This window comes from Triturus cristatus, chromosome 4_2 (genome assembly GCF_964204655.1).
Source record: "Triturus cristatus chromosome 4_2, aTriCri1.1, whole genome shotgun sequence".
Lineage (NCBI taxonomy): Eukaryota > Metazoa > Chordata > Amphibia > Caudata > Salamandridae > Triturus > Triturus cristatus.
In genome coordinates, this window is record NC_140586.1 from 334,778,412 (window position 1) to 334,791,170 (window position 12,759).

At 46.2% G+C, this 12,759-nt stretch overlaps 1 protein-coding gene across 2 annotated transcripts in view; it reads left to right on the forward strand.

The window, feature by feature from the left end:
• Nucleotides 1–12,107, forward strand: part of KLHL20 (kelch like family member 20) — a 391,295-nt gene extending 379,188 nt beyond the window's left edge. For both annotated transcript variants that reach the window (XM_085601720.1, XM_085601719.1), the window contains exon 12: nt 10,888–12,107. In XM_085601720.1, the coding sequence (XP_085457846.1) occupies nt 10,888–10,972 (85 nt within the window). In that variant the 3' untranslated portion in view covers nt 10,973–12,107. The remainder of the gene's footprint in view (nt 1–10,887) is intronic.
• The last annotated feature ends 652 nt before the right edge of the window (nt 12,108–12,759 follow it).

Consider the following 12,759-nt stretch of genomic DNA (forward strand, 5'->3'; position numbering starts at 1 on the left):
TGGGTGCACTATACCAGTGGTGAGGGTACAGGTGCATGAGCCCTGTATCCATACAGTGTCTAAGTCAATTCTTAGACATTCTTAAACATTGTAAGTGCAGTAATGCCATTAAGAGTATATGGTGCTGGGAGTTTGTCATTACGAACTCCACAGTACCATAATGGCTTTACTGAAAACTGGGAGGTTTGGTATCAAACTTCTCAGCACATTAACCCCACACTGATGCAAGTGTGGGATTTAATAAAAAAATGCACTCAGAGGGCATCTTAGAGATTCCCCCTGAAAAACGACCTAGCTGTCCTGCTGTTCGCCAGCTGCCACCACCAGACATGTTTCTGGACCCCTGGGTCGAGAGCCTGCTGCTCTCAGAGGTCTGAAACAATGCGCATCCTGGGACCAGGTGCCAAGCCTCCTCCCCCTGGATGGGTAGGGTCCACGAAGGGGAAGCTTCAAAGGCTGGCCGCCTTTGTGAGCCCCCCCAGGCCTTTGCTGTTTCTAGCAACTGGCCCCCACCTGTTCTGACCCCCACTTTGGGCAGGAGAATTGCCTCCTCGGACAAGAATCGACAAGAAGAAGAAGGACCAAAGAAGCTGTCCTCAATCTAAGAAGAGGAAGACACCCACTGACTTGGCCCCATCCCTACGGGCCAGTCCGCACCTTGAACCTACTCCAGCAAAATCCCGGTGTGTCCTGCAGCCGCAAGAACCCGAAGGACCTGCCCTGCCTTCCAAGCCAAAGACTCTGTCTCCCGTGAGCACCGGATTTGCTCACCCACAGACTCTAACCCCAGCCAAAACCATGAGTCTGCACCACTCTGCACCCAACGCCCGCGTTCGAGTGGCCCAAAACCACCGGCGATCCCGACCTGAGATCTGGTGATCTCTGACCAGCCTCGAATCTCCAAGCGAAGCCTGCAGTCCCTTTTTGGAGGATCCCCGCGACCGAAGCTGGTAAGAAAACCCAATGTCTAAAGACACCCCTGCACCCGATGTCCCATGACCTTGGGTGGCCCAACCAACGGTGTCCCAGCATCCCAACGTACCTCTCCAACCGGTGGTCACCTCCAGAAGATCTTCGTTCCCGAGCCTGCAGTCTTTCTGGCAACCGGAGAATCCCTATTTAAAACAGGGCACCGATGCCAAAACAGCCCCATGCACCAAGCCGCCGCTGCAGGTGTACTTTGGGTGCTAACTCTGTTCCCCCTTTGCCCTGAGCCTAACACCAGTTTTGCTCCCACAACCTCGTGGCCTGCTTGTGAGCAGCCACCAACCGGAGGCCCCCCATCCCCCATTGGATAACATTGGGGCTCAGTACTCGGCTGCCCTAGTGCCGCTGAAGGGGTTTCAAGAGTGCATCCTTGACATTGGGGGAACCCTAGTTCTAACCCCCGAATACTAACTCCCACAAACTTGTACATACCTGCAAACCAACAACTTAATTTCCTCCCATAGGATTGCATTGACTGTTTTCCTTGAAATGGAGTTAGTCTTTATAAAACACTGCAAATGTACAAAAACTGATATACTTACCTTTTCTCGAGGAAATGTTCCAGTGTGATATCTAGGCATATCACACTGAGTAGAAAAATTAACTTGAAAAGTAATCTAAAAATTAACACACAAAGTAATCTGTAAAGTAACTGAAAAGTAATTTTGAAGCATTGACTTACCTGTAATTCAACCAACTGCATTTGAACCTGCATTCAACTGTAAGACATTGCATAAGAATTTGCAAAGTACTATTTCACTTACCTGCACCAGGCATTGCTTGGTTCTAAAAATAAAATAACGCAATAATAATTTTGATGCTTAACACTACCCTCTAATAAAGGCTCACTGCTTGCTCACACTACCACAAATAGAGACTAAGGTGCCATCTACTTTTACCTCTGCCCACCTTTGGGGTTCCACTGGACTCTGTACACACGATACCTCATTTTGGTACAGTATATACAGAGCCAGCTTCCTACAACAACTAGCTGATTAACTTCCTGCCGTTGCTCATTGAGAATAAAGTCTGGATATAGAGCGAGCTGCGGGTACTGCATCAGAAACGTACCATTTGATCTGGAAGGTGTGGACCAGGACTTGTGGTATTAGGAACTATCTCCTGTGTATGTCAAACTGTTCCCCAAGCAAATCGAAAGGAAGGAGTTGACAATCCTAAAATAGATCACCCAAAGTTGTGATGCCTGTGTGCTTCAGTGTTAGATTACCAGCTGTAAGGTACCCCAGATTCTTAGGCAAACCAAGTAGGAGGATGGCTGGGGCATAGGGTGTGATGTCTTTAGTGTTGATATGGTAAAGTCTGACTCCCAAGTAACGAATTGAGAGGCTGTCCCGTTTGATTGAGTCACACCTTCATCTCCTCTCCATCCCCACCCCAAGTCAGGCAGGCTGGAGCAGAATTAGTGTGCAGCAGGAAGAAGCTTGCTCCTCCCTTCAGTCTCAGTCTGATGGCTAACCACTCTGTGGCGAGAGCATAGAGCAATTGAAAGAGGCGGCACCCCTCCCAAGTCCCTTAAAGATTGCGAAGGGATCAGAGTTCCATTTGCTTAGCCATATTCTGCCAGTGGGCACATACAGACTAGCCTGCTCAACGGTATGGTACACTAACCATAGCTGAACTGGGCAAACACTTTGAAAAAGTACTCCCAGTGTAGGGTATCCAACTCCATTCCCAAGTTGTGGACCAGACAGGCTGAGGGAGACCAAGCTGATGGAGCTACTTCCATGATTCTGTACAGTCTCCTTATATTCACTGATGTGCTCCTCCCAGACACAAAACAATGTGGATCTGGGTGGATCAGTTTAGGAACCACTTGCTACAATTTTGCTTAGGATTTTAAAGTCTGAGTTTAAGATCGGTATTGGTCTGTGTGAAGCAGGGTCTGAAGTGACGTGCCTTGGCTTGGGTATCAAGACTATCAGAGTCTCCCTAAGCGACAGCAGGAGCAAATTCTCAGTTGGCACTGTCTCAAAGCTCTTCTGAGAACCAATTGGTGCCTGGTGTTTTGCCAATAGCTAGATCCGTATGACCTCCCTAATGTTCTAAACTGTAAGGGAGGGGCAGCTATACAAACCTTGAACTCTGAGGGGGCAGGGAGAGGGGGTGGCGCATTTGAAAAAGCCAATTTACTTGTGAAGCCATTTACTGCATCAATGCCCCTTGATGTACCCTCATAAAGTCTGCGAGAAAAGTCATAAAAAGTCACATGGATATCTTGTTGGTAACATATGAATACCCCCTGTGGTGTTTGGAGTGATTTACGTGTGATTTCTTGGTCGACAAGCCACTCTAATCACCTGCCAATCTTATCTCCGTGGGTGTCAACACAAACCTTGTCAGCAGTGTAGTCTAGACACTGTAACTTTTCTATCAAGATGGCTTGCACCTCATGTGCCACCCTGAGAGGGTCACAAATGGTCTTATCGCTCATCAGTTGTCTTTCTGTTTGGACACAGAAGTCTTCAGCTCTGGAAAGTATTCCTTTTTGACAAGGTCATCCCCACTGTTTGCCTGGTATATGATACGATTTCCACTGGAAGTGCACTATGTTCCTGCTAACCAGGTTCCCGGTGCCAGATCTACTTCCCAAAACTGTACAATTGTTCCCCCAATTGGCAATTCCTTTAGCTCCCTCTGTACGTGCCTAGTAAATGGTACCCCTAGGGCCAACAGTACTAAAGAGGTTCCCCCAACGGCTGCAGCACGAATTGTGCAACCCTAAGGGACCGAGGGTCCCCCAGTGGCTGCAGCACGAATTGTACAACCCTAAGGGACCGAGGGTCCCCCAACGGCTGCAGAACAAATTGTGCAACCCTAAGGGACCCCTCACCAAACTCATGCTGGGCTGGCTGCTATCGCAGGCTGTGTGTTTTGTTGCAGACAAAAATTAAATCATGACTTGACACACATCTGTGTGCCAGGCCCCCTATCTCTGCATGTAGTACTTGTAAGTCACCCCTGCAGCAGGCCTTACAGGCCTTAGGCTGGGTGACTATTATTACATGTGAGGGCATACCTACATGAGCAGATATGCCCCGGTCAGTTCCATTACTGCTAGTGCAAGTGGACAGGAAAGCCATTTTAGAACATGTGCTGGACACTGGTGTGAACGGGTTTCCCCAGATAAATAATGGCATCCGTGAAAATAGGGATGTTTGGTATCAAGCATCTCGTATTAATAAACCCACAGTTATTCCAGTGTTGAATTTACCAATATATGCCCTCAGAGGGCACCTTAGAAGTACCCCCTGAAAACTTACCAGCCTCTGGTGTGCTCTCTGACTGGTTTCTGCCAGCCTGCCACTTGAGACACTGTTCTGACCTCATAGGGTGAGAGTCTTTTGGTCTCCGGAAAGCCAGAACAAAAGCCTGTCCGTGAAGAGGACGTCACACCCCCTACTTCAGGATGACCTGCTGATGCTTCAAAGAGCTGCTGCCTTTGAAATTCAAATCTGGCTCCCCTCACAGGAGAGGAAGCTGACCCGTCCCTTTGTCCAGAGCCCCATTGGCACCTGGACAAGCGGGAGAATTAGCTAGTCAGGTGGTCGTGCCACCCCCAGGCACCACTAAGATCGGCTAAACTGAGGTGGACCTGACTTTTCAGAAGTAGCCATCTTTGTGATGGCATACTTAGGAATTCTGGGACAAGGTTATGCCCGTTTCCCGCAGGAAGGAGTCATATAGGGGCATCGTGACCCCAAGGGTCAGTAGCCCACTGGCTACTACTTTACACTTCCCTTTTGCCCCTAATTTCAGTATTTGAGGCAGCCCCTGGTACCAGAACAGCAGATCCAGCCAACTGACTTGGCACTAACCCTGCTGGCCTGCCTCTACCAGTTGCACCAAAAGTTGACTGTCCTGGAGCTGCTGAATCCCCAAAGCCCTGGAGGCCTGCCAGCATTCCACCCAGGAACCAAGACCTCCTGAGAAGTAGCGGACCTGCCTCCCTGCATCCTGCAAGCATCCAAATGCCCCCAGAAGGAATCTGTGAGTGCAGAAACCCGACGCCTGAAGAGACCACTGCACCAGTCGATCAAAGCCTGCATCCTCTTTTTACCATGACCGTTCTCCATAGAATAACATTGGGCACCCAATGCTGTATTGAACCTCTGCACCCGGCCGCTCTAGTGCCACTGTTGATGTTCTGCTGCTGCTTTGGACCTTGCCCACCTCTCACCTTATAACTTGGAGAAGGATCCCTTAAGTCACTGTACTAAACCTGAATGCTGCATTGACTTTTCCTCCAATAAGATAACATTGCAGCCTCTGGAAGATGTCGACTTTTTGAACTCTAAAATATTTCTGTTACAAAACGTACTTACCTGAACAAATTGTTTCTGGTGCCAAAGCATATATAAAGATACTGGTTATGTTTATACATTTGTGTGGGACATCTTCTTGAGTTGTGTGTCTCACTTATTGACTATTGTGTGTATATTCTGATGTCTTATGGTCATCTGTGATAAGCCTAAGGCTGCCCAACCACACTACCCCCTAGCGGAGCACCTTTGGATTTCCATAACAAGCCCCTGTCCACTCATAAGGGAACCCCTGGACTCTTTACACAATATATCTCATTTTGATGTATCATATAAAGAGCCAGCTTCCTACATCAACCTTACAGTTACCTCTGTATGGTTCTTCCCTTGAACACAACAGCATGAATACAGTGACCTTGTGTTACTACCTTGAAGGCCTTCCATTCGGTTGCTGGAGAAGAAGCTGTTTCATCATTATTCTCAAATTAATCACGCATCCTGTCAGCCAAGGAGCTTCGGAATGCTGCATTGTGTAACTTGGATATCAGGCACCAAGAGTTCAAGGCTGTGTTCCTTGCGACTAGCTGGGCATCAAGTACCGCCAGACAGTATGTGTCCCGGTGTTCTGTCTCCTCCAAAGGCACCTGTAGTATCACCGTTGTATGCTCCCAGGCCTTGTGTGGCAGCGTGGTCTTCTCAAATCCACTTAATGGTCCTGTTGGCAACAAGGAGGCCCACCGTCCTCCCTTCCTTCCTTCCCTGCCCCACTCTCTCAGACTAATGAGTTCTTATAACTTTATAGTGAAATTTTTTTCCGTACAAACGGCCCATTGCAATTATGAAGCAATACAGGACCAAATCATGCTCCAGGGCTGACCACCTTGTGCGGCTCTGAATGTATACATTCTGCAGCACATTGACAGTTACAATATTGATAAAAATGTATGTCAGTTATGTAGAAAATTCAAATTTGCCTAAGGAAACAATACATATTCACCAGAAAATATTTCTGATGTTGTTCTCCAACATTTCAAGAATTTTGTTTTGCTTGAAACCAAAGGAACGCTTTTTTATTAATATTGTCTTCTACGCTCAACATCTTTCATTAGATAAAAAAAACTATGTCTTGATTAATGATTGCTGTTGAAACATCACGTTCATGGCATATGTAGCCGTAGATACACATGCCTGCATACTCCTGCCATCTAGTGTTGGGCTTAGACGTTGCATATTGTTTTTCTTCAAAGAAGTATTTTGCATCACAAGGTATAGTGACTCCACCTATGATTGGTGATGCGTATGGGCATCGGCTCCATTTTTAGGTCGAGCCTAGCGCAGCGCGCTGCTCTAGAAAATGACCTCTTGGAATCACTTCAGCTTTTCAGCAAACGCGTGCGTGTGGCTAAAAAAAGCCACACACACGAGTTTGCTGAAAAGCTGAAGTGATTAGCCATTGCGTGTGGCTTTCGAAAATTGAAAGCCTGCAATTGGCCAAAGGCGGGTGCATGTCCCGCCTTTCCGCTAAACGTTAACTCCCCTGTCCTAGAGAGCTCTGGAGTGAGTAGCAGCGTGGCCGGATGCCAGCTGCATTCCTGACATTCCTATCTAATTAGCGTGGTCGCTTTAACTTTCATGGTCGCTCTTGCTTATTCTATAATTCCAACAAGGCTGAGTGCCATTTTGAGCAGTAAAATATAAAGCACTAACACCACCAATAGCTCAGCACTCGCCTGTTAAAGGCAAGATCTATTGGCTCCGACAATGCTTGTTATTGGAAGGTTAAGAGAAGCCATGGAGGCTTTACCAATCTCCATGAAAGAAGTGAGGAGTAGTGAGACAGACTGCACACTCGGGGCAGAGAAGACGGAAGGGGAGCTTAGGATAGAGAGGGCAGGCAAAAACAGCCCAAGCAGAGAGTACACAGGAGTAAAATTGAAAGCTCAGAGGAAAAGAAGACCGTATGGTCACAAGGATTCCACCCCTAGTCACCCGTCAAAATTTGCATCGAGTGAGTCACCTGCCCCATGAGTTGCTCTGACTTTAATTTGTAACTTCTTTTCTCAGTTAAGAGGCGCTCCGCTGATGTCCAGTTCCTGCCCTCTACTATCTGACCCCACCTGTGTCTTGTGCTCGTAGCCCCACCCTTTCGTGTAGCTCCGCCTCAGACCATTTCAATAAGTTGCAGCCCGCTCCCCTGGTGCGCCTCTCCTCTGGGATACTGAATGGCTCCGCGCGTGCATCGCCCATGGAGATCAATTTCAGCTGCCGCAGACCCTTGGTGACGGGGCAGGAAAAGGTCGGGCGGAGGGCTACCTTTGAATACAGGAACTGATTTTTCACTAAACATTACTGTGTGGATGTTTTTGCACGCCAACAAGCTGTAGTTGGCCAGACTGTCTTACATACACTTTTCGAGTCTTCTACCAAATCCTGGGGCCAGCCACTGCAGACGGGAGGACTGCTTTCCCGTCTAAGCTCAGCATGTGAATCTACAGCTATACATACCACAAACAGAAAACGTTACTTGCCCTGTAAGCATCTGTTCGTGGCATGTCGTTCTGGGCATTCAAATGCACCCACCCTCCTCCCTTTAAGCCCCTGGTTGTTGCAGTCACCTTTCTATTTGTCTTTTTTTTTAAAAAAATATTTTTTATTTTCTATTCTTTGCCATAGTCCTCTCTTCTCTTCTCTTTCAATCAATCAATCAATCAAGGAATTTGTAAAGCGCACTACTTACCCGTGAGGGTCTCAAGGCGCTGAAGGGAGGGGGGAACCGCTACTGCTTGAAGAGCCAGGTCTTGAGATGTCTTCTGAAGGTGAGCAGGTCCTGGGTCTGCCGTAGGTGGGTGGGGAGGGCGTTCCAGGTCTTGGCGTCGAGGTAGGAGAATGATCTGCCGCCGGTGGTCTTTCGTTGGATGCGGGGGATGGCCGCGAGGGCGAGGTTTGCTGAGCGGAGCTGGCAGATGGGGGTGTAGAAGTTGAGTCTGTCGTTCAGGTAGGCTGGTCCGGTGTTGTGGAGTGCTTTGTGTGCGTGGGTGAGGAGTTTGAAGGTGATCCTTTTGTCGATGGGGAGCCAGTGCAGGTCTTTCAGGTGGGGGGGTGATGTGGCTGCGTCGGGGTACATCGAGGATCAGACGTGCGGAAGCGTTTTGGATGCGTTGTAGTCGATGCAGGTGTTTGGCTGGGATTCCTGCGTAGACTGCGTTGCCGTAGTCCAGCCTGCTGCTGACGAGGACCTGTGTAACAGTTCTCCTTGTTTCGGACGGGATCCACTTGTAGATCCTGCGGAGCATGCGGAGGGTTTTGTAGCAGGAGGAGGAGACGTTGTTGATCTGCTTCGACATGGAGAGGGAGGAGTCGAGGACGAATCCGAGGTTGCGTGCGTGGTCGGTAGGTGTGGGTGCCTTTCCCAGCATTGTAGGCCACCACGAGTCGTCACAGGCCGAGGGGGTGGATCAGAGGATGAGGACCTCCGTCTTGTCCGAGTTCAGTTTCAGACGGCTGCTCTGCCTTCATTCCCTCGTGGAGGTTCGTTTTGGCGGTGTGCGGGTCCTTGGTGAGGGAGAGGATGAGCTGGGTGTCGTCAGCGTAGACGATGAAGTTGAGGTTGTGCTGACGGGCTACTTGTGCGAGGGGGGCCATCTTTGCTTATGCTCCATATGTGCTCTTTCCATTTGAACAGAAAAAACAAAACGTTACAGTGGAACCGATACCCATGCACATTACCAATCATGATTTGAGTCACTTTACCTCATGCCTCGAAAACTTCTCCATAGAAAAACAATTTGTCCTTTTAAGCCAAACACTAGGTGGCAGGAGTATGCACAGTATGTGACTCTACAGCACTACGTGCTACGAATAGATGCTTACAGGGTGAGTAACCTTTTCCTTATTCTGCGTGCATAATGACAGTACAGTATAAACTCCTCTGACCCAGCTGCCCTACATGACTCTGAAGATGCTCTAAACCTTGGCCAGGCTGAGTTTGAAGGATTACTTTCTCTATCCCATATACTCTACAGTGTTGAAGTGTTCTCAGATAGGTTTTACTATGAACACTTATCATTGTCCATTCGTAGACTCTGCGCTAAAACGGAGTCAAACTTGGGACGTGCCTTTTCATCTTATGCAGATGCTACATCTGCATGATGGTGGGAGTCTGCTGCGTGCAACAATATAGGCTTTACAGAAATTCATAAATTCCAATATATCACAAAGCCTATATTGTTGCACGCAGCAGACTCCCACCAACATGCAGATATTTTTTGTGATAAGGTGGGTCTGTCTTAGTCCACAGTTGCCTGCTATGTTTTCAAAAGCAGTCTACCCTGCTATGTTTTCAAAAGCAGTCTCCGGAGCTCAGTTTCTATACTGTCTTAATGCCATTCGTCGTCTGGGAGCACTTCTTTCAAATACAAGAGAGTAGTGTAAAGATAAATTGACCTATCTACTGAAACAAAAATTGTTGCGACAATGAATCCTCCTTTCTACTTTTTGGAGTATATTTAAACAAGGAGGTCTTCTTCCTACCAAATGTAATTCACAAATTACTTGCTTCACTCCCCTCCCCCCCATACCTCCCCAAAAAACTATGAAGAGCTAAAGTAGAAAAACAGTAGTTCCACCATCTTGTAGAGTTTTACTTCTTCAATGCCAGTACAGGAAACCGCATATAAAAGTCGACCCTGTAGCTTTTACGAGTGTCAAGAGCTGTGTTGAGTTCCATATGCAGCTTCCTACTATGTTTTGATACGTTACACCGAGAAAATTCTCTTTGTTAAAATCTGCTGATTATTCAGCAAATTTAAAAACATTCAGAACTTACTGCAGCCGAAGAAGCAAATAAATCCAGCAGAAGAGCTTGAAAGGGTAAGGGGGAGAAGGTCCCCCCCCTGTCCAAACGTGCCAGTGTTTCTTCGTTTTCCCCCGTTTGATGCCGTAATCTTTCCAGCTGAAGAAATGTGGACAATGTACTGTGGAAACACATGCTCTGACGTGATTTTAAATGACTGTAAACACATTTTCAAGCCGGTTTACATGACTACCCTTCAAAAGAGTGCTTTATGGTTTAAAATGGTGATAGCAAGCATAGTGCTTTCCGCTAATCCAGCTGTGCACTATTTAAAAATACAATGACAAGTGACTTGCTGAAGAATAAATATAGAGAAAAACATGACGATAACTCCGTCTGAAGGGCATATCTGTTAAATTGACTCATAAATAATTTTTGTATTTTGCACCAGGAAATGCATTTTGCACAACAAATTGTCAGAATCCACTGCATTTCTAGGACTAATGAAAAAACTGAATTGTAATCTATTATTACAGTAGATTAGTAATGTAATTTCTTTATTAGAATTAACTGCCACTACTAGACTGTATTAAGAAAATTAGGCACAGGTAGTATAGCTTTCATGTACTAAAGAATCTTAATGTTTTGCAAATTTAAGGATAATTTTGGATGACCTTTTGTTGAAAATCACTTATTGCCACATTGTTCCCATGAATTAACCGTTTTAAAAATGGTGTTCATTTAATCTACTAACAAATGCACAGGAGGACTAGAAACACATGCTAAAGAAATCTGTTTTCTTCACACTCTTGCCTTCTGCCCCCACAGATTGTATGGTGGAATGAACTATCGGCGACTGGGCGGCGGCGTGGGAGTGATTAAAATGACACACTGCGAGTCACATATCTGGTAAACTCCTCTGGGGTGGAAGTGTGACTTTTGTCCAGTCCAGAGAAGAACTCGGTGACCTGGAAACATGTAAACTGTCCTTTGTCATTGACTGGAGCTAAAAGATTCCCACCTCTCTCCATTCTGCAGTTCCTCATTCATTGATGCACAGCAAGGGGGGCTTCTTTGGTTTGCGACGATATACGGACAGCAGAGCTCACGTCTTGGCGATCTTCACTTTAAGCAAATGGACATTTTTGCTTAAAGGTTTTTCTTTGTTTTTTCCACTCGTTTTTAAAGTCTGCCCATTTTCAATGTGGGTGAACTTATGTAGTATTCATGCGCAGGTTAGAAAACGAGCAAGGTTATGCTGAGCTAAGACTGTCTCTAAGACTGTGCTGAACCAAGACAATCCTCTCTGCTTTGCCTGGACAACTATGCAGGGAGGTGCTGCAGGAATCCACGCTTTGCCTTATTGCAGATTGGCTTGAGTGACCACATGCCACCTTTGCACTTCTCGGAATGCTTGAAGGAAAAGATGAAGTATTTTTTGATGTGCTGTTCTTTCTTGCAGTTCCCAACTTCATTTTACCCTTGGCAATCGGTCATCTACGGTTCGAATAATGATTGTGCATATTCAGAACAAGTTAATCCAATGTTCTCCCACCACATGAGAAGACTGTTTTTTAAGACATCAGACAGAGACCACCTCAGGCTGAAGCCAGCGATATACCCTTTAATGCCTAGAATGGAGCAGACATTTGACTCCTCTGAAAAGAATGGTTTATTCGACAGTGGTAAGATGTGAGCCCAACACGGGGCATCACTTGCTTTCACGCTAATAGATCTTTCAGTTGAATAGTCAAAGAGGAATGGGCAGTCTAGCAAATTCCTCATCCTTGGGGCCAGCAATTGTGTCATACAGTAAAGTAAACAGTTTAGAACTATGTAGCTGTACTGTGTTTTAAATATTCACACCGTAATCCACATGCACTAGGACAGCATGTCCCCCACCTTAGCATGCTTACTTGATTAAAGGTATATTTCATGAATTACACAAATCAATCTGAAATTCCCCCTCTGCTCTCACGTTTTTTATTTTTGGAGATCTCAATTAAAGTATTTGCATTGTTATATAATAAATATTTGACACTGATAAATGTGTAGCATCTTCCACTATTTGTGTTCCACCTTATGTTTTTGCATAATTAGTTTTACTCTGAGTCTTTTTCACTCTTGTAACCAGTTTGGAACATAGATCTTGAGGTACTAGCTGCCCCAGTACATTTTTGGCATAGATGATGGAAGGTTAATTTTTCTCCTGCCCTTCAGATGTTTCAGTTCATGACCTAAGTGTGTCTCACTAGTCAAGTCACATATCACGGCCTTTGTCCTGTAAGACCCACTTCTAGAGCTAGGATACTGTTCCCGAAACCTTGGGGTCTTAGGAAAGGATTTTGATAGAATATTCGTCCCCCTGTATGGTAGCGCAAAACACTATTGACAATACGCAAAAATGAATCCACTGTTCATAGTGTCAAACCACACTTTTCATAGCAGCACTGATTTGCATTACACAGACATGGCAATAATACTTGATTGCCCCCCTACCCCAGGACAGTGGGAGTCAAATGCTGTTGGCTTGTGGACATCCTGTCAAATATTGTTATCCACTGACTTCCTGCACCTTATAAATTGGGAGATAAGGTTATAAACCTGGATAGTAGAAAAGTACTATTCCCATGGACTTAACCCTACATAGAAAAATCTTCTTAAATTTTAAGCGTTGTTCGGTTCCCACTATCTCGGGGA